A 24219-nucleotide genomic window follows, 5' to 3' on the forward strand; every position below is an offset into this window, starting at 1 on the left:
AAGGAAGGGGCCAACAGCAGCTGGTCCCTGGCCCTGGGGGAGGAGACTGGCCCCTGTGAGCTCCAGGCGCACACCTGACACCTGCACTGGGCAGCACCTTCGAGGCAAAGGGGAATGAGCTGCGCTGTGCTGCACTGGTGGCTGCCTGGCCCTGGGCTTCAGCTCCCTGGGGGAACGAGAAGAATAGGGAGGGCAGCTGATGCTTCTGCACACAAAACCCCACAGCAGGGGACCTGCCGGCCACGCTCTGCCCCAAGCCCAAGCTCCATGTCCATGCTGCGCAGACCAGCCAGCGGCAGAAGCCGCACATGTGCCACGCCAAGTGCCACGCCAGTCCCTGGCCTGGGTGTAGACCATTGCCAGCCCCCGGATCAAAGGCGCCAGAGGGAGCTTGGGGTCCCCGGGCTGATCTCCGAGACCAGGGATCCGTAACACACACTCAAGCAAACCAACAGACAACTTGACACTTAACGTCTAGAAGCTGCTAAGTTTACGGTCATCATATCCAGCTACAGAATCCTCTGAAATTCCATCTGCTCTCTCTGCGAGCCCCGAGGCCCAGGCCACGCACAGTCACACTTCGCCGTCCAGCCGGGCCAGACGGCCCAGGCCACGCACAGTCGCACTTCGCCGTCCAGCCGGGCCAGACGGCCCAGGCCACGCACAGTCGCACTTCGCCGTCCAGCCGGGCCAGATGTCCCAGGCCACGCACAGTTGCACTTCGCCGTCTCCAGCTGGGCCAGATGCAGCTGTGGCAAGTGCTTGGCTTCTTCTGGCCTGGGTGGCACCTCCCAGCAGCGCTTGGCCTGGCCTGAGGCTACCCCAGGAGCTGGTGACGGTGCCAGCCTCCTGCCGAGTGAAAGCTCCTGACAGCAGGGTCGGCACGACCTTGGACAGCCACGGGCAGGCGGACCAGAAAGGAGGGCCCTGAGGGGTGGCAGGTGGCGCAGGCACGGGCATGGCCGCGGTCTCCTCTTCAGGATTCCCGTGGCCATCTAGAAGCCCTGAAGAGAGACATGTGGCCCAGCCCTTTCCAGAACAGCTGGGCCCAGAGACTCTGTGTCCCTCCCAAGGCAGAGCCACCCAAGGGACCCCAGAGCACGGAAAGAAGAGGTCTCAGCTGGGAGCCGGGACAGGAGCGTCCCTGGGGCCCATCCTGAGGGGCTCCTTGCATGTCACCCTGCTCCCACAAGGACACGGACCAGAGACTGCGGTCACTGGACTCAGCCCTGGAAAGAGGGGGCTCCAATCAAGGGTGCCACAGACAGCCCTGGTCTTCCTGCTATGCCTTCCCATGCACCTCTCTACGGGAAGCACAGCTTGGCCAGCTGGGATTCCACCACTCAGCACACACGCAGTGACCAGAGCTGGCCAAAGGTTGCAGCAGATCTGTACCAAGGGACAGGATGGGACAGGAGGACAGGGAATGGGCCAGGCCACGGGGGCAGGCAGTGCCTGTGCACCACTCTCCCAGGAGGCCTCCCCACCCATCTGGATGCCATGCCTGCCACACAACCCCAAGCCTGACGTTCTGCCTGGGCCTGGCACTGTCCCCGCTTCAGTGGCATCAGCCTGCAGCTGGCCCAGAGCCCAGGGTGCTGGCACTGGCGCTGAAGATGTGGGGGACCTGGAGAACCCTCACAGCCACTATAGTTCAAGTCCACCCAGGGCCACACTGAAACCCATGCTAGGATGCAGGCTGCTGCCCCAGTGGGCCACAGAGGGCACTGACTTCAGTGGGGGTCCAGTGGGAGAGGCCCTGGAGAGACCCTGGCTGGACATTCTCTGTCTGCCATCAGGCAAGAGCCCAGCACCTCCCACCAAGAGTCACACCCGTGCCATCAGGGCCTTGCCGGGCTGGCCCACCAGTCATGGTCCCAACATAGCCCCAGAGCTCAGCAGATGCCCAGTGAGCAAGGGCAGGGCCAGCTCTGGAGGATGAGTGGCAGGAAGACCAGGTGTCTGTGGGCAGGAAACACTGGGCTGGGGCTACTTCCTCTCCCAGTACTGCTGCTGGTGCCGAGCAGGAGACCCCTTGGGGAACCAGGACTTCCGGCCCAACAGGACCCCGCCCAGAACATGATCAGACTTGGTGCAGGGGAAACAACCAGTGGGATCACAGGGTTCCCAGACGATGCCCAAGTCCACATGGACTCTGACCACACCCAGCTTTGCCACGACCCACCTGTGGGACCACAGCAGGTGCCCTCAGGCAAGGGTCAAGGTGGAGAGACAGAGGAGGCTGGCAGGGCCCACTTATGGGCAGCGGATGGGGCGCAGAAGGCTGCAGCCCCAGCAGGGGCCTACACGGGGGCCCAGCAACATCCTGACCCCATGCGGAGAAGGGGCCAAATCCCAGAAGGCGCAGGCCACACTCGTCCCCAGCTGGAAAGCCGCCTCAGTGCCCAGAGCCACACCCACTCCCCAGCCCCTCAACAGGAGGCCAGCTGAGGCTGGCAGAGCCATGCCCCCGTTACTCCAGTGGGAGAACCGACAGCTGGCGAAAAGACACCGCCAGGAGGCAGGCAGCATAAGCCCTGCTGGCTGTGCCTGGAGACAGACCCCAGAGGCCGGTCACAGGAAGGGCACACGCCGGCAGAGTGGGAAGAGGACCAGGCCAGCAGGGGTGGCCACTGGGACGGCCCTGAGCCATGCCCACCAGTCACCCGAGCACGCGGCAGCGTGCCCCTGGCTGCGTGGTGGGGGTTGGCAGGTGATGAGAGAGCCTGTGTCCTGCACCCCAACACCCACTGTCTGGTGGACTCCTGAGAGAGGCCACCAGGGTGAGGGACCCACCCGGGGTGTCCTGCACTTGATTCAAAGTCTGACAAGACATGTGATTAGGGGGACGTGGCAGCCCTGGGCTGGGAGGAGAGGGACAAGAGGACTATCTCAATCCATTCAACAAAAGGACCAGCCCAAGCTGTCCCCAGTCTGGGGACCCAGCGTCCTACGGCAGTGAGTTCTGGCTCTCCTGAGAACGCCACCCTGCCCAGGCAGCCCAGATCTTCAGCTTTGCGCCCACAGTGCAGTGCAGCACCACCACGGCACACACGCAACCCCATGCCAGCTCTGTGGAGTAATTAATTAGCACAGCCACAACACACGCAAAACTGGAGGCCTCCGGCATGCCTGATAATTTATGCAAGATTCAAGGATCGCTGTGGCTGCCTTTCCTGAAGCCTAATTCAGCATTTTCTTTTTCCCTTATGAAAGCAGGACTCCAGATCTAACTGCTCTCATGCCCTTTCATGGGGTTCACCACAGTAAAATCGAACAGCCCCGCTGCACACAGCAAGCAATGCTGGATCACATACCCCAGAGGCGCCAGGCAGAGCCTCCCAGGTGGGCAATGCTGGCCGCCAGCGCAGCCCAGCTGGAACACTACACCGGGCCACAGCACCCGAAAGCACCGCCCAGCCCCACGGCAAACACCCAGCCCCACGGCAAACACCCAGCCCCACGGCAAACGCCCAACCCCACGGCAAACGCTCAGCCCCACGGCAAACACCCAGCCCCACGGCAAACACCCAACCCCACGGCAAACGCCCAGCCCCACAACAAACACCCAGCCCCATGGCAAACACTCTCGACCCCATTCACAGATACGGAACCGAGCACCAGCAAGGAGAACGGACAGACAGGGCCAAAGTCTCCCGCCAGGCCATGCCCGCATCACGCCTGGGGGCTCATAACCCTGCCTCCTGGCATCCGGCAAAGATCCAAGCCTCCAGCACCGGACACAGGGCTGCTCCCCCGTACCTAGCAGCATGGGGCAGGGTGCCTGCCCCTCACTCTCGCTGGGGCCATGGGAGAGTCTCTGGCCCCTCTGCCCCTGGCACCCTCCCCCACTGCCAAGACATAGTAAGCCCACCCTGGCACCCACCCTGTGGTGCGCCTCGGGCCCTGGGCACTCCTGCCTCCTCAGGGGCCGCCACTCATTTCTACGCAGGGCAGGGGAGCCATCTTGTTCCTGACCACAGCGCTCCAGCTCCCCACAAGGCTGGGACCCAGACCCGGCCAGCTCACCACAGAAGCCAGGTGGCACTGCCGAGGGGCTGTGGGGCCAGCGCCCACGCCTGGGCCAGGCAGCGACAGACACCCTCCACGGTCAAGCTTCTGTTCTCAGGCTCTGTGCAGCAGGTCAGGGCTCCACCGACGCCTCACGTCCCATCCATGGCCAGCCTCCTGGGGAGACCGCCAGGCTCAGAAAGGCCTCCCAGCAGCCTGGCACAGGAGGTTACAGCTCGGATGGCACAGAAACCAGCCCCTCCGCTGGAGGCCGGGGCTCGAGGCTGGTGGCACCCTGCCCACTTGCTCACTGAGCCTCCGAGTGCTGCTGCCAACCTCCACCACCCTGTGCATCTCAAAGGGGGCAGGACAGTGTCGGGGCAGGGAGCCCTGCGGCTTTTCCTCCTGGTGGGCAGCCCTCTGCCAGGCCCTCACCCCTCGGTTGCCCACTCAGCATGGTGACTGCCCCGCCTTCCCGCTCAAGGCCTGCCCATGGGGTCTCCTGAGCGAGCGAGGCCCTCCCTTCTGCCCAGGCCCAGTCCTCTGGGAGGGGGCGCCTCACCCACACCAGGAGCTGCCACAGCCTGAGGCTCAAGTGCACACAGGGCAGCCAAGGTGCTGCCCACAGCACCTTCCTACTGACAGGACGGACAATAATCCGGCAATTCCTGCAATACAAAACATGAGGCAGGAGGAAGGAATGCCCACGGTGGCGGGGCGGCTGGGACGCAATTTTAGAGGAGCTGGCCTGGCAGGGTGGACCATGGCCCACCTCACAGACTCCCGAATGAGGGGAGCAAACTGTGTACCCCTAAGGGTGGGGGAGGAGCCTGGCCAGAGGTTGGGCCTGGTTGGAGCTACAGAGGGTCTTCGGTGGGGGCAGGGCCAGTCGAGAGAAAGCAGTTGGGTTTTTCCCATGCACTGGAATCCACAGGCTGCGGGGGTCACTGGGAGAAGCCGCTGGGGACAGAGAGGCAGAGGGGCCACCACACTCCCAAGCTGGTGCCCGCTCAGTGACATCCCCGTAAGCATCTGTGGCCAAACAGTGCAAAGCCACAGCACGGGCTGGGTGCAGAATCCACCCGGGGCTCTGATGCCAGGGCTGCCTGGCAAACCACCCCTCTCCAAGGTACCGGGAGGCAACACAGAAATGACCACGTGCACAGGGAGGACCCCAGGACACAGGAGGGCCCCAGGACTCAGAGGGGTCCCATGAACAGCCGCCAAGGCAGGCCCTTCCGAGACCCAGCAGTCAGGAGGCAGTGTTCGTGGAAATGTCGCACCACAGTCAGGGGAGACCCCACAAAGGACTGGGCGGACGGCCAGGGCTCCTGGGAGGCTGCCTTTGGCTTTGCCAGGGCTAGAGGGTGAGACCCAGTATCCTCACCCTCTAGCCCATGTGCCTGAGGGACCCCAGTCCCTCAGGGCCCACTCTGGGTCCCGCTCTGGGGCTGGGGGAAGCCACGACAACCACCTGGTGGCAGGGAGGGGCTGAGGGCCAACAGCTCACACAGCGTATCCCTAAGCACTTCCTCAGAGAAACTTGGAGTCAGGGAATAGGCATCCAGGCCCCAAAAGACTCACCCGGGTGGGGCAGCCCTGGCACCTGGTGACACCAGAGGAGGGTCCAAGACCCATGCCTGCCCTTTCTGCCAGTGACCTGGGGTGAGTGGAGACTCCACTTCTCGTCTGCGAATGCTGACAGCAGTTCCTCCACACCCTGGGGCCGGCACGGCGAACTGAGGGATGGGTAGGAATCGCCTTTTGTGCAGCAAGCTCTGGGCCACAGGCAGATGCCTGGACTGGCACCTGTCAAAGCCTGGGCAGCCAGCAGGCCTCGACCCAGCCTGGTTGTCCACACGAGACCACCATGTAAGCCAGGCCCTTTCTGTCCACCACAGGTGTGCCCAGGACCTACCAGGCCCACACCCTCACCCAGCACACTGGCAACAAGTCTGGGAAGGTGGCTGCTTCCCAGGCAGGGCCTTGGGCTCATTCCAGGCCATGGGGTAAGGGGGCAGGCCAATGGCATGCATCCACTATCCTGGGTGGGTGAAGCAGAGGGGGCCCTCCCACCCCAGCAGATGACGACACCACTGCCTACTCACCTACCACGACTTTTCCTTGGCATAAAAGAGCAGATGCTTCCATGTGGCTGGTAGGAGTTCCATCACCTCCCGCCACCAAGAAGCTCCTCAGCCTGGGCGCATTGGGGTGGGTGGGAGAGCTGGCCCTCACTCTGGCCTGGCCTGGAGTGTACAGCCTGGACAGCGTTCCTCTGCACAGGCCGGCTAGGCTTAGGGAGTCATGCCTGTCATCCCAGAGTGGCCGAGCACAGCAACGGGCCCCAGGAGGACGTACCACGAAGCTGGCCCCGCATCCCCCGCACCAGAGCGAGGGCCTGGCCACACGGCTCAGCTGTGTGTTCTGTAAACACTGCACACCAAGAGCACTAATTGCCACAGTTACATGAGTGGCAAGCAGGACCCCATGTTCAGACTCTGAAAAGGTTTTCATCTCTTCTGCCCAAATGCCCTCTCTAGCACCGGTCCACCAGAGACCGATCAACCAGGCAGGTCTCTACTGCAGCCTCCAGCAAAGGCTACTCGCCCAGGCCGCCCTTCTGGGGCTGTCTTATAGCTTCTTTTTTTTTTTTTTTTTGAGACAAGGTCTCATTCTGTCACCCAGGCTGCAGTGTGCAGTGGTGCGATCATGGCTCACTAGAGCCTCAACCTCCCAGACCTAAGTGATCCTCTCACCTCAGCCTCCCGAGTAGCTAGGACTCCAGGCATGTGCCACCACGCCCAGGTAATTCTTGCGTTTTTTGTAGAGATGGGGTTTTGCCACTTTGCCCAGGCGGGTCTTGAGCTCCTGGGTTCAAGTAATCACCCGCCTCAGCCTCCCGAAGTGTTGGGATTCCAGGCATGAGCCTGGGCGCCCGGCCAGTGTCTCACATTCTCATCCCCCAGCTGCCAACAGACCCATCCCCAGGAGAAAAGGAAAGGAAGAAATGGAAGGCAAGGGGCACACTGACGGCAGAGGGAGAGACCCCCAGGAATCCCCTGCCCCACTCCAGCCGAGGTCTGACTCCAGGCCCAGAGGACTTCGCAGGGCCAGGAGAGGGGAGGGGAGAAAAGGCACCGAGGAGTCAGACTGGAGCCTTCCTAACAGTCTCAGTCCCCAGGCGTGAGCCACCACGCTGCTGCTGAACAATGCACTTTTGAATTCAATTAAAGCGATTATCTGTTGTGCCAAATAAATTGTGTACAGCATATATCCTGCGGCACTTTACACCTCCAGGCTCATTATTCCCTAACTGTTTCCTCCTGTTTATGCCTCTCAAATTAAATTGCTGATAATATGCGCCAAAATAAAAAATGAACGCACCTTGTCCCAAGAAAATTGATTCTCCCTTTTCCTGAACTGGCGATGGCCAGGTTTTATATACTCTGTTCTTGGTGATCATTAGTAATTCAATTTTCTTTTTATTAGCCCCCTTATCTGCTGAGCAATATAGTGGCAGGGCTGACCTCTTTCGCACGGGTAAATGTTTAAAATCTTTTCCCTGATTAATTTTGCCAGTTAAGAAAAAGAGGAGAAATGGCCCGGCTCTCAGCCATCACAATGAATAAAGCTTAATGTTGATTGTGATGGAATTTCTAATGCCAGGGAAATTGATTGAACGCGGCAATTACGCTGCAATAGTAACTCAGGGGAGATGGGATCGCTTTCTCCTGGCCGTAGCCTTTTGGTTATTTAAAATAATCCAATTTGCAAGGATAATTATGTATTAGCGTTTTATCTACCACTTGAAATGAACAGGGGAGTTTCGATACTGGCCCAGCATTAGCAGGTTATTGCTGCAAATTACTTGATATCTGCTTTCTTTCACATAAAGAGGAAATTAGGCGATCAATTACCAAAAAAGGGCGGACAGAGGGGATAGGAGGGGCAAGCACGCCCTCTGCTGGCCACTGGGCCGCACCGCAAGGCTGAAGTGTGGCGGGGGAGGGACGGGGCAGCAGGGCTGCCTGGCAGCTTTCAGAAGCCCGTCCCTAGTGCAGGAGCCCACAGGGCAGTCGTCCCCGTCTGGACACTGGGACACTGCCCTCTCCTTGAAGAGGAGAGGTGGAGCTGGAACTAAGCTTTTGCTGGGCAGAAAATGGGGAAAGAAAACTCCAAACAGCCAAACGAAGGAGCAGCCCCACCTGGCGGCCCCACCCACAGCCCACACAACCCCGGCATCCAGGAACGAACGCCCCGGCCGATGGAGGCCTTGGCCACGCGGGAGGGCTCACTGGCTCACCAGGGCACTGCAGTGTTAAACGAAACAAAGCTGGGCCCTGCCCAGAAGCCCACCTGACCAGGGCTGAGGACAGGCAAGCCTCAGTTCTTAGGCAAGCAGGGAGGGAGATGGTGGGCCTTGCGGGAGGGCGCCTCGGGGAGCCACTCACCAGCTTCCCGGGCCCCAGCCTCCCACCTCAGCAGATGTCCCGGCCATGCCCATCTCCCCTGCGGCCAGCTTGGAGTCTTGCAGTGGTTGTCTCTGGGATCAGCTGCCTGAGTGACCAGGCCAAGATGCAGGCTCGGCCTCTCACCTCTGCACACATCGCCATGGGCTCCCTGCCCGCTTGAGAGCTTGTGGACTCTGCTCCTTGGCCTGGCGTCCACAGCCTCGCACACAGGCCCTCCTGACTCACTGCCTGCTCAGGCCTGCCAGACACCCTGGGGCCCCGGACCTTCCCCTCTCAGGGTCCTCCCCTGTCCCTCCCTGGCTTCCCAACGTAACCAGAACCAACCCCCCTTTGCCTCCTGTGGCCTACAAGACCCTTTCCCGGGACCTGGTCCCTCTGCCCCGTTGGCTCCACCCCCTCCAAGCCACACTCCCAGACGGTGAACCGGCCCCACAGCCTCCTCGTGCTCCAGAACGCAGCAAGCTCATTCCCACCTCCATCTCAGCCTACAGAGCTGAGCCCTATTCGCTCCTCTCTGCTCAGGTCACCTCCTCAGAGAAGCCCTCCCATTCGCCGACCACCTCTCTGCAGCTGGTCCTGTGCTATCCCCCTGCCTGTTCTTCAGAAGGCATTTTCCACTCAGAAGCACCTTTCTGGCTGATGTACAAGCACTCCGGTGGCTGCCTGTCTCCACCACTGGAAGGCGGCTCCAGCCTCATCATCTCTTCACCTTCACTGCAGTACCCCAGGAGCCAGCAGGCTGCCAGGCACAGTGACTCAACTGTGCTTGCCAGATGGGCCAGTGGTGGGCAAGTCAGGGGGACACCTTCCCCACCCCCACCCCTTCCTCACACAGGACCCTCTCCTCTCACTCCATGCAGTTGTCACACTGGTCTTTTTTTTTTTTTTTGAGACAAAATGTCACTCTGTCACCCAGGCTGGAGATCTCCGCTCACTGCAACCTCTGCCTCCTGGGTTCAAGTGATTCTCCTGCCTCAGCCTCCCAAGTAGCTGGGATTAAGGCGCTTGCCACCATGCCCAGCTAATTTTTGTATTTTTAGTAGGGATGGGTTTTGCCATGTTGCCAAGGCTGGTCCTGAACTGCTGACCTCAGGTGATCTGCCCACCTCAGCCTCCCAATGTGCTGGGATTACAGGCGTGAGCCAACACACCCAGCTTCACACTGGTCTTTATGAGTTTGGCTGGGCACAGTGGCTCACACCTGTAATCCCAGCACTTTAAGAGACTAAGGCAGGAGGATCCCGTCAGCCCAGGAGTTCAAGACCAGCCTAGGCAACAAAGCAAGACCCTGTCCCTACAAAAAAAGTAAAAATTAGCTAGGCATAGTGACCGGTACCTGCAGTCCCAGCTATTCAGCAGGGTCACTTGAGCCCAGGAGGTTGAGGCTGCAGTGAGCCGTGATTGCACCACCGTACTCCAGCCTGGGAGGCAAGCAGGGCCCTGTTTCTAAAAACATTATTTAAAAAAAAAAAAAAAAAAGATGAGATCAATTACACCCTTCCCCCTAGTGAGGCAGGACCGCAGCAGCCCCACAACCGTGCACTCCGCCATGGTCAGCCGGTGAAGCTGGTGGCCTCCCAAGCCCACACTCCTTCCGACAGGAGTCCGGGGGTGCCGAGCAAGGCCCCATTAGCCAGAAGCAGCCTCCCCCATCCCCTGCCTATGCCCCACTCTACTAGAGGCCCGAAGAGGGAGCAGGCCAGGTGAGCAGGGCTGACCCTGCACCCAGTGGGGAGCCTCTCACCCCAACCACCACGCCATCTGCAAGCCTCAGCCTCCTAGGGCTCAGCAGCCCCTCCTGACCTCCCAGAGCTGGACGCCTCCTCAACCCCTCCTCCCCAGGTGACCAGGGGACACTGCCAACTGTCCAAGCCAACCCTACTATCCACTCCCAGACAAGCCCATGACCTAACCCCCATCCGGCCACCTCACTGTGGCCACCAGGGACCACATGGGTCTCTGCTTGCTCCCTGTCACCAGGATGAAATCCACGTGTTCTGGCATGCAGCAGGTGTCTGCTAATAGGGGAAAGCCGACCTGCGCCCCCAGCCTCACTTTCGCCTGCCCCCCCTTCCCCGTGCTGCAACACCCGGCTGCATCGCCCCATTCAGTCCTCCATCTGGAACCACACGCCCTGCCCTCCCGTGGCAGCCCCCACATGACTCTTGGCTCTGCCCAGGCCCAGCTCCTTCCACAGTCTTCTGAAGCCTCCCTAGATGATAGTATGCTTGAATGGGTTTCTTTTTTTTTTTTAGAGAGAGTCTTGTTCTGTCGCCCAGGCTGCAGGCTGGAGTGCAGTGGCGCGATCTCAGCTCACTGCAACCTCCCAGGCTTGAGCAATTCTCCTGCCTCAGCCTCTCGAGTAGCTGGAATTACAGGCATGTGCCGCCATGCCCAGCTAATTTTTGTATTTTTGGTAGAGACGGGGTTTTGCCATGTTGGCCAGGCTGGTCTCAAACTCCTGGCCTCAAGTGATCCTTCCACCTTGGCCTCCCAAGGAGCTGGGATTACAGGCGTGAGCAACCACGCCAGCCTTGGCTAGATTTCTGAGCACCAGTCCCCAGTCGGAGTGCCCAGGTCCAAGCCTGCTCAATCCCCAACACCCCACCTTCTCCAGATGTCACAGACACGAGCTCAGGAAGCCATTGCCCTAACGCGCCCAGGGGAGCCACAGAGTCGCACGGGACCAGGTGCACACGGACAAACGTGGCTCCACACTGACCCTTACAGTGTCTGGGGGGTGCCACACCCAAGGGCTAGACTCTCACCACATACCCCCAACCACGTGCCCGCCTGGAGGCTGCTCCCCCAGTGTGTCGGCACCATCACCGCAGTGGGGGTCAACCTCAAAGGGGCTACACCCCACAATCTCCAGGCCGGGGCCTTCCCCGGCCGCGACAGGGGCTCAGACCACTTCTCTGCAGGCCGGGACCTTCCCCGGCCACCACAGGGGCTCTCAGGAGCTCAGACCACTTCTCTCCAGGAGGGACCGGGTGCACTCAGAGTGGTACGGCGGGAGACCAGACCAATTCTTTCAGTCCGCTCAAAACACTCGCACAGCACCATGTGACACTCAGAAAGGGCAGGGCAGGCAGACCTGCAGCCCCAGCCAGCTGAGCACAGAAGGGCCCTGGAGGAGGCAGAGGCCTGGGGGTGCCCAGCACAGCACAAGTGAGGGCTTCACCCCTGCCTAAGGGCTCAGCAGCCGCCGCCCCTCCTCCCTCAGGAGGGACGCAGCTGGGTCCATACCAAGAGACACACAGAAGAGGCCACAGCACCTGCCTAGCAGCACATCCCACACCCAGACTGCAGGGCGCAGCACCCGGGCCCTCTCCTTTTTTTTTTTTTTTTTTTTTTTTTTTTTGAGAGGGAGTCTCGCTCTGTCGCCCAGGCTGGAGTGCAGTGGCCGGATCTCAGCTCACTGCAAGCTCCGCCTCCCGGGTTTACGCCATTCTCCTGCCTCAGCCTCCGGAGTAGCTGGGACTACAGGCGCCCGCCACCTCGCCCGGCTAGTTATTTTTTGTATTTTTTAGTAGAGATGGGGTTTCACCTTGTTAGCCAGGATGGTCTCGATCTCCTGACCTCGTGATCCACCCGTCTCGGCCTCCCAAAGTGCTGGGATTACAGGCTTGAGCCACCGCGCCCGGCCCCGGGCCCTCTCCTCTACCTGCCAGCCCACCACCACCGTCTGCCAGGCAGTGCCCGCCCAGCCAGGGCCTCTAACAGCATAAGGCAGGGAAGGTGACCATGGCTCCTAACACGCCAGCAGATCCAGTGCAGGCATGCCCAGCCCCAGTACCCAGCGCCCCTGCTCCCAGCATACCTTCCTTGGTGGTGAGGTGGGCCCGGCTCGGAGGCAGGCGGCACAGTCGGTGCGTGGTGACCTGTACCAGGCCCTTGTTGGGGGTCTTCTTCAGGATAGGGCTGCTCTTCCCCCGGAGGGCCTGTCTCCGCCGGAGGCTGAGGTGGCTCTTGGCAGTGGTGGCAGGTGCGGGGCTGCCTTTCTTGTCTCCAGGAAGGCTGTGGAGACAAAATACAGGCAGCTCTCAACAAGCCCTGGGGGTTCTGCCCACCTACCCTTCCTCACCAGGACCCGAGGAACACGGGAGCAGCTCCTGAAGGCCAGGACCCGGACACATCGGGTCCTTTCTGGACCCTGCCTCCCTCAACCCATGGCAGCTCTGCCCACCCTCCACAGCCAGGCTGAGGCGGCAGGCTTGGATCCACAATCCCAGATGACCCCAGAACTAGGGCAGGCTACCATGCTCCCAGGGAGAACAGAGGGGCCTCAGCACTCTGTCCCCACACACATGTCCACCCCTTCCCCATCTACCCAGGCCAGAGGAGTCCCTGCATGGGGCAAAGGGAAGGGCCAACATCCCTGAGGAGAGCGGCCACCAGCCCCACGTGGCTTTCCAAGCCCCTCAGTAAGGGGGCAGCTTCTCCGCACTCCCTCTCCACACTTCCTGGACAGAGGGAGCTGCCAGCATGGTTTAGAGCAGAGCTGCCACCGAGAAACAGCCAGGAGTGGGAGCCAGGTGCCCATGTGCCTCAAGACAGCACCTGTCTCGGGGAGCAGGGCCAGAGAGAATGAGCTACACGAGCCAGCGACCTAGACCAGACAGCAGGGGTGCGCAGCAAGGAGGTGCCTTCCAAGACAGTGCGCGCCGCTGTGTCTGATGACGAAGGCAGGACCTCCACCCTCTGCCCAGCAGGTGCAGCTGCCACCTTAGCTGCCAACCTGATGGAGTCCCTGAGCCCAGACCAAGCACTGCGCCATGACACCATCTCTCAGTCTCATCACAAGTCCGCAAAGGTGGAGGCCGGGAGGGAAGTGTGCCAAGCAAGTGAGTGACTCCGCCTGGCTGCCTAGCCAAGGGGGCTGGGACCTAACACCAATCTGGTCGCCCTGGGACCAGAGGCCAACCGCAGCCTCAGCACTCCGCGAGGCAGGCCACAGAGCCCAAAGCCAGGAATGCCCAAGGAGGCTCCCGCCTACCAGCGGCTCCTGGCCCCCGCCCATCAGCCCAGCTGGAGCAGTCCTCAGCCTGGGGGCCAGCAAAGGCCAGGTCTCCTGGAGCCCAAGCCCTAGACACAGGGCAGGAAGGAAAGACCAGACACCCCTGGCAGGGCCCAGAGCCCTGGTCCACCTCCCAGCACAGACCTGTGGCTGGCAGCTCCAGGCCAGGGGCAGACACCTGCTCTCACTGTCTCACCATCCCCCTGGGGACACATGGACCCTGGGCTGGTCCCTGGGAACTACTCCCCCTGCGCCTGGCCTGGCCCAAAGCCTTCCCTCTGTGAACCCTGTGCAACTGGAATGGAAGCTGCTGTCTCTCACCAGCAGGAGAAAGCATGGGCTTGCCAGCAGCATGAGGGATGGGAAACCTGCCCCCTAACTCTGTGCCCCAGGCTAGCCCAAACCACCACAGCAGCACTTCCTGCCTCATTTCTTGCTGGAAACGTGAACCCAACTGCAGGCAAAGCTCCGAGCTCAGAAGATCCATCGGGGTGCCAAACAAACCCTCCTCACGGCCCCTCACACTCCACCGCAGCCGGCCGAGATGCCCACCTCGTACTGCCCCGCCTCCGGATGATCTTGGTGCGGCTCTTCACTTTGTAAGCCGAAAGCGGGGTCTCCCCAGAGACGGGCTTCAAGCCACTGAGTCCTACGGCTGGCCTGTCCCCCGGCGGGGACCTAGACGGGACTGGGGAGAGCTGGGAGGCATGATCCTTGCTGCCGGCCTCTGACTGCCAACGGAAGGAGGAAGAGGAGGAGGCAGAGGGGCTGGAGGCCTTCCACTTGTACTTGCTGGGGGCAGACCCTGGCTTGGAGGACGTGGCTGGCTTCCTGGGCTTGGGCTCTGGGTCAGCTATGAGCTGCGGCTTCTCCACCTTGTTTGCCGTGCCAGCAGGGACCTTGCACACATTCTCTGCAGCCACTCTGGGACTGAGGGCCCTCCGAGCAGCCCGGGGACTCTTCGCGGAGGCAGCCACCCATTTGTAGTTGTTTTTCCGGAACTTGTTAGTCCGACAGGTCACAACCAGCGAGGCCTCCCGGGCCTGCCTGGGTCCTGAGGCCAGTCTGGCTGGGCCCACCACTGAGCCTGACGGAACTGGCTGATCTGTGTGGCCAGCATCTACTCTCCTGTCCCCAAGGAGCTGTGGAGCACAGCTGGCCACGGAATGAGAACCCAGCTTCCGGCCGGGGGCCACGCCAGTGCGTGGGGGCAGAGCGGAGGATGGGAAGCTCGCCTTGATGGCAATCACGCTCTCGCTGACTGTCCGGCGGGGCTCCCGGGGGCTGTCGCCCACACTGCCCACTGATTTCACCACCCTGGGCTTACCGGCCTCCTTCTGGCAGACCAGAAGAGGATCTTCCACATTGCAGGTCCCCCTGATTCTTGCTGGTCTCGAGGGCTGCAACTGTCCCCGAGGGGGCTCACCTTCACCTTCCCGGGGCCTTTGGTCACTCCAGGGGGTGTCCTCATATTCTTCCAAAGAGCCCCGCTGGGCCCCTGAAGCACTGGCAGAGCCAGACTTTGATGGTGGTTTAACTTTGATGACCACGTTCTGACCTTGATTGAGCTGGACCTGTCTCCCAAGGATGTGCTGCTGCGGGACAGGAGCCGGGCCCCCCCGGGCCCCGTGCAACGGCCGCACAGCAGGGTCGGCAGGTGGGTCTGAGGGTCCCGGGGGCCGATTCACGAGGGAGTATTTCTTGCGCCACGAAGGCCCGTGGTGTGAGGAGTAGCCCCTCCGGCTTGGACGAGGGTAGCGGGCACTGAAGGCCCTGCCACTGTGGTAAGTGGGTGGCTGCCACCCAGAAGCTGTTGGGGTACCAGGGGCTGGGGCATTGCCATGGAGGGTTTTGTAGTCATCAATTAGACCTGAGAAGACAGAACCACAGGCTCAGTTAGCCAGAGGGTAACCATAACAATCATGACTACCCTGGAAGGGCATCAGCTGGCAAGATACCCCCAGATCTCATCTCACTTCTGAGCCCCTGCCGGTTTCAGGAGGCACAGCCCCCAGCACCTGGGACTCACTGACAACTCAGTCCGCGTCACCTGGGCCTGTCACTTCTATGAGCCTTTTCTCCAACAGCTCCACTTCAATCCTACTTCCACCTGCTTAACACAAAAATGAACCATGTGGTACAACCCTTATTTGCTGGTCTACTGAGTCCACAGTCCTTTGATGAGAAGTATCACTCAGTCTGAAGAGAATCGCAACGATCCCCTCTGCACTGTTTGAATCAGAGGGGACAAGTCGGCCGCGCAGGCCCTCTGGCTTGCCTACAGATGGAAAGGAGTCACTCCACTAAGGGAAACAGAACTGACACTCCTGAGGACGCCATGCCTGACAACAGGAAAAAAGAATACTAGGAGCAGAGACCATTGCCCTGCCAGACGTCACAGTCTTCCCTGCAGAAGAGGAGAGAGCAATGGGCTAGAGTCCTACTGCAGTAAACTGACACAATCACAGGACTTTCCAAATAAGTCCCTGGATAGCTATCCCGGTGCAGGAGGGCCAGGAACACAGGCAAGGGCAGCAGCAGCCAGGGGTGCTCCGACTCAACCAGCAAACTAGCAGCAGCCAGCCTCCCAGACATCAGCATTCCCCCACCACAGGCCCTGCCCCTGGGGACACAGAAAGCCATGTCCAGACGTAGTGACACCCCGAGCAGGTGTGATGGGAGCCCAAGAAGTGTCCCCAAGTGGGAGGCAGTCCACCCGGCCTCTTATCCATACACACTTTCCCAATCCTTAAGTCTTCCCTTTGTGAGAGTAAAAGCAAAAAGGAGTTTTAATTTTTGTTAGTTTTTTTTGTTTGGTTGGTTTTGGCTTTTTATTTGAGATGTTATTTGGCTTTTTAAATTTATTTATTTTATTTGGCTTATCTCTGTTGCCCAGGCTGGAGTGCAGTGGCCCAATCACAGCTCACTGCAGCCGGGACCTCCTGGGCACAAGCGAACCTTCCACCTCTGAGTAGCTGGGACTACAGGCGCAAGCCACCACGCCCATTTCATTTTTAAAAATTTTTCTGTAGAGACGGGGTCTCCTCATGTTGCCCAGGATGGTCTCAAACTCCCGGGCTCAAGCCATCCTCCTGCCATGGCCTCCCAAAGTGCTGGGATTACAGGCGTGGGCCATTGCGTCCGTACATGGATTTTTTTTTTTTTTAAGTTTAGAAACACCAATTTGGGTTTTTTAATGTTTAAGTGTGGAAGCTGAAGCCTGTTGAGTCTGCGCCTGAAATGCAAGGGAAGTGTGACTGTTTGGAGAAAAGGGGCATCAAAACTGGGCGTCGAGGCTGGGAGCGGTGGCTCATGCCTGTAATCCCAGCAGTTTGGGAAGCCCAGGTGGGTGGATTACCTGAGGTCGCGAGTTAGAGACCAACCTGGCCAACATGGTGAAACCCCGTCTCTACTCAAAATACAAAAATCAGCCGGGCGTTGTGGCGCATATCTGTAATCCCACCGACTCGGGAGGCTGAGGCAGGAGAATCGCTTGAACCCGGGATGCGGAGGTTGCAGCGAGCCGAGATAGCGTCACTGCACCCCGGCCTGGGTAACAGCAACACTCTGTCTCAAAAAAACAAAACAAAACAAAACAAAACAACAAAAAAATGGGCGTCAAGAAAAGAATCCGTGTGCGCCCGGAGCCTGCTCTGCCGAAATGACCCATGAACCAGTCCCAGTCCCGCAGTGGGGCGCGGGGAGCGAGGGTGGGCGCCGAGGTGGGGAGGGCCGACGCCTCCCGCGGGTTACTAAGCGATGGCCCTGCCTCCACCCTCTGCAGCCCCCGCAGGGCCGGCACCGCTCCCTCCACAAAGCTGGAGCCGGGGACTGACCCGGGCCCTGAGCCGGCCCACAAGTCCTGGCGGACCCTACCGTTCCCCACACCAGCCGCCACCAGGAACACGCGGGCGGTGAGCGACCCTTTCGACGAGGCGGACAGAGACCGGCCGCGAGGTGAGGGGGAAAGAAGGGGACTCGCGTCCTAGCCCCGGCCGGACCTACCCTGCAGGAGACGGATCTGCCGCCGTAATATCTCCTTTTCCTCCATCTCCCAAGTCCGCGACGCCCGGCCAAGCCCCCGCGACGTCATCGCTACGCGACCTTTTTGCCGCTGGCGGGGCAGAGCGGGCCGGGGCGGAGCCGCGGGGAGCAGGCCCGGATGTCTGCCGGCCGCAGACGACCCGCCGTCGCCCTGGCAACGGCAGCGAAGAGGCGGAGCCGCGCACGCGCAGAGCGAGGCGGGGACGTCACTAGTGAGCGTCGGGAAGTAGCCTGGTTGCCGCTGGGAAGGGACGGTTCGTGTGCTGGGAGGCCGCGCGGCCCAGCTTGTGCAGTCCGGGATCGGGTCCCCTTGGGAGACTGGGCGAGGGGCGAGACCTGGGGCCCTCCCAGCCCATACCGCAGTTCCTTCCCACAGTCCCTGCGTTTCATTTCACCCCAGTTGAGAGTTGGAGGTCTACGGGGGGACCCCATGGGAGAAGGGCCAGTTAACAGTTACTCTTGACCCACGAGGGTCTGTGAAACCTCTTACTGTGGCCAGAGGAGAAGACATCGGAAAGCAAGTTTCCCTGGATAGACATGTTGAACCTCTGAAAACATGAAAGTTTTTGGTTCGTCAGTGGAAACATGTACAAGTGCGCAGTTGGTGGGAATGTAAATGGCGCAGCACCGCAGAAAACTATGGAGATTCCACAAAAGGTTAAAAGTAGAACTACCGGATATGAGGGCGATCTGGCTGCGACACCTGTCATCCCACTGATTGCCAGGGTTGATTCGGCTGATCTGGTTGGCTAGGTCAGTGTCCCCTTCCTTCCTCACTGTTTCATGTGCGTCCCTCCCAAAGCTGCGGCTCAATCGAAGGGGACGACTGTACCCAAGAGACGAGTTGGGCTCCCCTGCTAGAACATCCAAACAAGCTCTCAAGGTCCATTTGTAGGAGAATGTAGGGTAGTCAAGCTTCCAAGATTCCAGACGCATCCAAATGAGGCGCTGCATGTGGCAATCTGCCTTTCTAGGAGAAAACAAAAACGGAACTACCGTATGATCCAGCAACCCTACTTCTGCCTATATTCCCAAAAGAATGTAAATCAGAGACTCAAACATATTTGTGCCCCCATGTTCACTGCAGCATTTTTCACAATAGCCAAAAGACAGCAACAACCCAAGTGTCCATGGGTGGATGGAATGATAAACAAAATGTGGTCCATACAAACAATGAAATATTTTTCAGCCTTAAAAAGGAAGGAAATTCGGCCGGGTGCAGTGGCTCACGCCTGTAATCCTAGCACTTTGGGAGGCTGAGGCGGGCGGATCACGAGGTCAGGAGTTGGAGACCAGTGTGGTCAACATGGTGAAACCGCGTCTCTGCTAAAAATACAAAAAATTAGCCGGGGATGGTGGTGCGCACCTGTAGTCCCAGCTACTCAGGAGGCTGAGGCAGAAGAATCACTTGAACCCAGGAGGCGGAGGTTGCAGTGAGCCAAGATTGAGCCACTGCACTCCAACCTGGGCGACAGAGCTAGACTTTGTCTCAAAAAAGAGAAGAAAGAAAAGAAAAAAAGGGAGGAAATTCTTTTTTTTTTTTTTTTTTTTTTTGAGACGGAGTCTCGCTCTGTCACCCAGGCTGGACTGCAGTGGCCGGATCTCAGCTCACTGCAAGCTCCGCCTCCCGGGTTTACGCCATTCTCCGGCCTCAGCCTCCCGAGTAGCTGGGACTACAGGCGCCCGCCACCTCGCCCGGCTAGTTTTTTGTATTTCTTAATAGAGACGGGGTTTCACCGTGTTAGCCAGGATGGTCTCGATCTCCTGACCTCGTGATCCGCCCGTCTCAGCCTCCCAAAGTGCTGGGATTACAGGCTTGAGCCACCGCGCCCGGCCAAGGGAGGAAATTCTAACACAGGACACACCATGGATAAACCTTGAAAACATTATGCTATGTAAAATAAGCCAGTCACAAAAAGACAAATCTTGTGTGATTCCACTTCCATGCAGTATCTGGGATACACATTCCTAGAGACAGAAGGTAGATTAGAGGTTCAGTGGCTGGGATAAGGAGGAATGGAGAAGTGTTGCTTAATGGGCATAGGGTTTCTGTTTGGAGTGACGAAAAAGTTTTGAAAGTAGTGCTGATGGTTACACAAAATTGTGATGGTAATAATGCCACTGAATTACACACGTTAAAATGGCTAGGCTGGGCCAGGCGCGGTGGCTCACACCTGTAATCCCAGCACTTTGGGAGGCCAAGGTGAGCAGATCACGAGGCCGGGAGATGGAAACCACCCTGGCTAACATGATGAAACCCTGTCTCTACTAAAAATACAAAAATTAGCCAGGCATTGTGGCAGGCGCCTGTAGTCCCAGTTACTCAGGAGGCTGAGACAGGAGACTGGCGTGAACCCGGGAGGCAGAGCTTGCAGTGAGCCCAGTTCGCGCCACTGCACTCCAGCCTGGACGACAGAGTGAGACTCTATCTCAAAAAAACAAATAAAAAAGGCTAGGCTGGGCGGGGTGGCTCAAGCCTGTAATCCCAGCACTTTGGACTTTGGGTGGCCAAGGCGGGCAGATCACGAGGTCAAGAGATCAAGACCAGCCTGGCCAACATGGCGAAACCCCGTCTCTACTAAAAATACAAAAACTAGCAGGGCGTGGTGGCAGGTGCCTGTAATCCCAGCTACTCAGGAGGCTGAGGCAGGAGAATTGCTTGAAGCCGGGAGGCGTAGGTTGCAATGAGCCAAGATCGTGCCACTGCACTCCAGCCTGGGAGACAGAGCAAGACTCTGTCTCAAAAAAAAAAAAAAAAAAAAAAAGGCTAAAATGACTACTTCTATGCTGTATGTATTTTACAATAATGAATAAGGAATAAGCAATGTTAAAGTTCTTCAGGACCAGGCGCAGTGGCTCACACCTGTAATCCCAGCACTTTGGGAGGCCAAGGCGGGTGGATCATGAGGTAAGGAGTTCAAGACCAGCCTGACCAACATGGTGAAACCCCCATCTACTAAAAATACAAAAAAATTAGCTGGGTGTGGTGGCACATGCCTGTAGTCCCAGCCACTCGAGAGGCTGAGACAGGAGAATCGCTTGAACCCGGGAGGCGAAGGTTGCAGTGAGCCGAGATCGCGCCACTGCACTCCAGCCTGGGCAACAGAGTGAGACTCCATCTCCAAAAAAAAAAAGAAAAAGAAAAGAAACAAAGTTCTTCAGGCTGGTTGCAGTGGCTCACACCTGTAATCCCACCACTTTGGGAGGCTGAGGTGGGTGGATCACCTGAGGTCAGGAGTTTGAGACGAGCCAGACTAACATGGTGAAACCCTTTCTCTATTAAAAATACAAAAATTAGCTGGATGCGGTAGGGGATGCCTGTAGTCCCAGCTACTCAGGAGGCTGAGGCAGGAGAATCACTTGAACCCGGGAAGCTGAGGTTGCAGTGAGCCAAGATGGCACCACTGCACTCCAGCCTGGGCGACAAGAGTGAAACTCTATCTCAAAAAAATAAAAATAAAAGAAGAAATTTCTTCAGGCTGAAGAGGATACAATATGGAGACTCAGATCTACAAGAAGAAAGAGTGTAGGAAATGAGAAGTATGTTAGAAAATGAAAATTTTTTCTCTTTGTTTTCTGTAAAACACAAGGAGCTGCAGCAAAAATAAGATATTGAGGTTTCTAACATATGTAGACATGAAACACATGGCAACAGTGATGCAGAGGACTCCCGTGCATGGTGCCTCTGAAGAGATACCTGTGCACGTAGGTAAGGACGCAATCCATGGCCTCCACCCAGCCTGCCTCTGTCCTGCTCCTAAGGCCAGCACTAGCCAGGCTAGTGGGACTCCACCCCCCATACAGTGATGGGCACTGTGAGGGCTTCTGCAGTGGCAGTGGCAAAGGCAGCTTGCTGGCTGGAGAGGGCTGGCTCCCCAAGCAGAAGGGCGAATGGAGGCTGGGAAGTCAAGGCAGTAGAACAGGCCGGCTCAGGCCATGGGAGCCCCAGCCAGGAGTCCCACCTAGCCCAGATGGATCGAGGAGAGGCGGAATCCATGTGAAACCATCTTTGCTTCCTGCTGCCTTGCAGACTCCATCCAAGCACCACCCAGTCCTGTCTATCCTCCCTCCTCCCTCCTCTTCCTTCGCTCCCACTGCAACTCTCCCGGCTGATCATTTCGCTAGAGTCTCTGCCTCTATCCCTCCAGGCAGACTGCGAATGGCCTGGAGACAAGCCCGTGGGTGACTCTGGAGTGACTTATGTGCCAGGACTTGGGTGACCATGAGAGGACTCTGAGAATGAATGGGATGAAATTTCCCACCAGGAGGCTTGATGAGCACTTGTGCCGTGGACTAGCCCTGTCTTGTCTCCCTTGAGACTCTTGTGACCACTACCTTGTGACAGCCGGGGGTGGCCTGCCGGACTGTGCCCAGCACATGCAGAGCATTGAGAACGAAATGTTTGCGCCCCCACATGCTAACTTCATCTGTTCAAATCCAAACTGTCAGTGTGATAGTATCAGGAAGTGGGGCCTCTAGAAGGTGGTTAGGTCATGAGAGTGGAGCCCTCATGAATGGGACTAGTGCCCTATAAGAAGCAGATAGGACGGGCACAGTGGCTCACACCTGTAATCCCAGCACTTTGGGAGGCCGAAGCAGGTGGATCATGAGGTCAGGAGTTCGAGACTGGCCTGACCAACATGGTGAAACCCCATCTCTACTAAAAATACAAAAAAATTAGCTGGGCGTGGTGGCACACACCTGTAATCCCAGCTACTCAGGAGGCTGAGGCAGGAGAATCGCTTGAACACAGGAAGCAGAGGTTGCAGTGAGCCGAGATCACGTCATTGCACTCCAGCCTGGGCAACAGGAGTGAAACTCCATGTCAAAAAAAAAAAAAAAATTACAGAGGCTGGGCACAGTGGCTCACACCTGTAATCCCAGCACTTTGGGAGGCCGAGGTGGGCAGATCACAAGGTCAAGGTCAGGACTTCGAGACTAGCCTGGCCAACATAGTGAAACCCTATCTCTACTAAAAATACAAAAATTAGCCAAGTATGGTGGCACGCATCTTTAGTCCCAGCTACTCGAGAGACTGAGGCAGGAGACTCGCTTGCACCCAGGAGGCGGAGGTTGCAGTGAGCTGAGATGGCGTCACTGCACTCCAGCCTGGGTGACAGAGCAAGACTCTCTCTCAAAAAAAAAGAAAAGAAAAAAAAGCGGACAGTGTGGCTGGGCGCAGTGGCTCACGCCTGTATGTAATCTCAGCACTTTGGGAGGGCCCAAGGCAGGTGGATCACCTGAGGTCAGGAGTTCAAGACCAGCCTGGCCAACATGGTGAAACCCCATCTCTATTCAAAATACAAAAATTAGCCAGGCATAGTGGCACATGCCTGTAGTCCCAGCTATCTGGGAGACTGAGGCAAGAGAATCACTTGAATCCAGGAAGTGGAGCTTGCAGTGAGCTGAGATCGCACCATTGCATTCCAGCCTGGGTGACAGAGCAAGACTCCATCTCAAAAAAAAAAAAAAAAAAATTGCCGGGCATGGTGGCGGGTACCTGTAATCCCAGCTACTCGTGAGGCTGAGGCAGGAGAATCGCTTGAACCAGGGAGGCAAAGATTGTAGTGAGCCGAGATCATACCACTGTACTCCAGCCTGGGTGACAGAGCTGATCTTTATCTCAAACAAAAAGAAGCAGCCAGAGACTACCTCTCTCTTTTCTCCGCTGTTAGATATGGGTGCTAAATTTCTTTTCAAAGAATCAATATGTCAGTATGTTGAATTATTTGCCTTCTACTTTTAAACTTAACTTCCTCATAAAGCAACATTTTTCAATTACCTGCTCCACCCTGACTCATTCCGATTACCTGCTCCACCCTGACTCATTCCGATTACCTGCTCTGTCATAACCGTTTTTCCAGCCAAACCACTCACCTCGTCACTCTCTTTAAATTAGCGCATCGGAATTAGTTTAGCCTGTGTGGTCTAACCCTAGCCAACAGGGGAATGACATAGCAGCAGGGGCCACATGCCTCAGGGATAAGAACCCCTTCCCCTCCCTTGTCTAGGTGTATGCTCACCATTGCTCCATCTGTAAGGGCGCGCCCTTCTGTAGAAGTACCTTGCCTTGCTGAGAATTAAAAAAGAAAATTTTATATTCGAGTGCTATTTCTTTTTTTTTTTTTGAGACGGAGTCTCGCTCTGTGGCCCAGCCTGGAGTGCAGTGGCCGGATCTCAGCTCACTGCAAGCTCCACCTCCTGGGTTCATGCCATTCTCCTGCCTCAGCCTCCCGAGTAGCTGGGACTACAGGCGCCCGCCACCTCACCCAGCTAGTTTTTTGTACTTTTTAGTAGAGACGGGGTTTCACCGGGTTAACCAGGATGGTCTCGATCTCCTGACCTCGTGATCTGCCCGTCTCAGCCTCCCAAAGTGCTGGGATTACAGGCGTGAGCCACCGCGTTGAGTGCTATTTCTTTTGTATCACCGGAACTTTATATGTAACATCCACCATGTGATGACACAGCAAGATGACAGCTGGGCCAGGAACAGTGGCTCCTGCCTGGAATCCCAGCACTTTGGGAGATCCAGACAGGCAGATCACTTGAGCCCAGGAGTTCAAGACCAGCCTGGGTAACCTAGTGAAACCCCGTCTCTACAAAAAAATACCAAAAGTCAGCTGGGCATGGCGGTGCGTGCCTGTAGTCCCAGCTACTAGTCAGGCAGAG

General features: G+C 58.0%; 1 protein-coding gene across 1 annotated transcript in view; it reads right to left on the bottom strand.

Annotated features, from left to right (window-relative positions):
* ZC3H3 (zinc finger CCCH-type containing 3) overlaps positions 1-17605 on the bottom strand; it is a 107164-nt gene extending 89559 nt beyond the window's left edge. Inside the window, exons 1-3 of the mRNA XM_025395300.1 lie at positions 17512-17605; positions 14059-15376; positions 12310-12506 (exon numbers count right to left, since the gene is read on the bottom strand). Of these exons, the coding sequence (XP_025251085.1) occupies positions 12310-12506; positions 14059-15376; positions 17512-17599 (1603 nt within the window). The 5' untranslated portion in view covers positions 17600-17605. The remainder of the gene's footprint in view (positions 1-12309; positions 12507-14058; positions 15377-17511) is intronic.
* Positions 17606-24219: the final 6614 nt, after the last annotated feature.

This window comes from Theropithecus gelada, chromosome 8 (assembly GCF_003255815.1).
Source record: "Theropithecus gelada isolate Dixy chromosome 8, Tgel_1.0, whole genome shotgun sequence".
In the NCBI taxonomy this organism is placed as follows: Eukaryota; Metazoa; Chordata; class Mammalia; order Primates; family Cercopithecidae; genus Theropithecus; species Theropithecus gelada.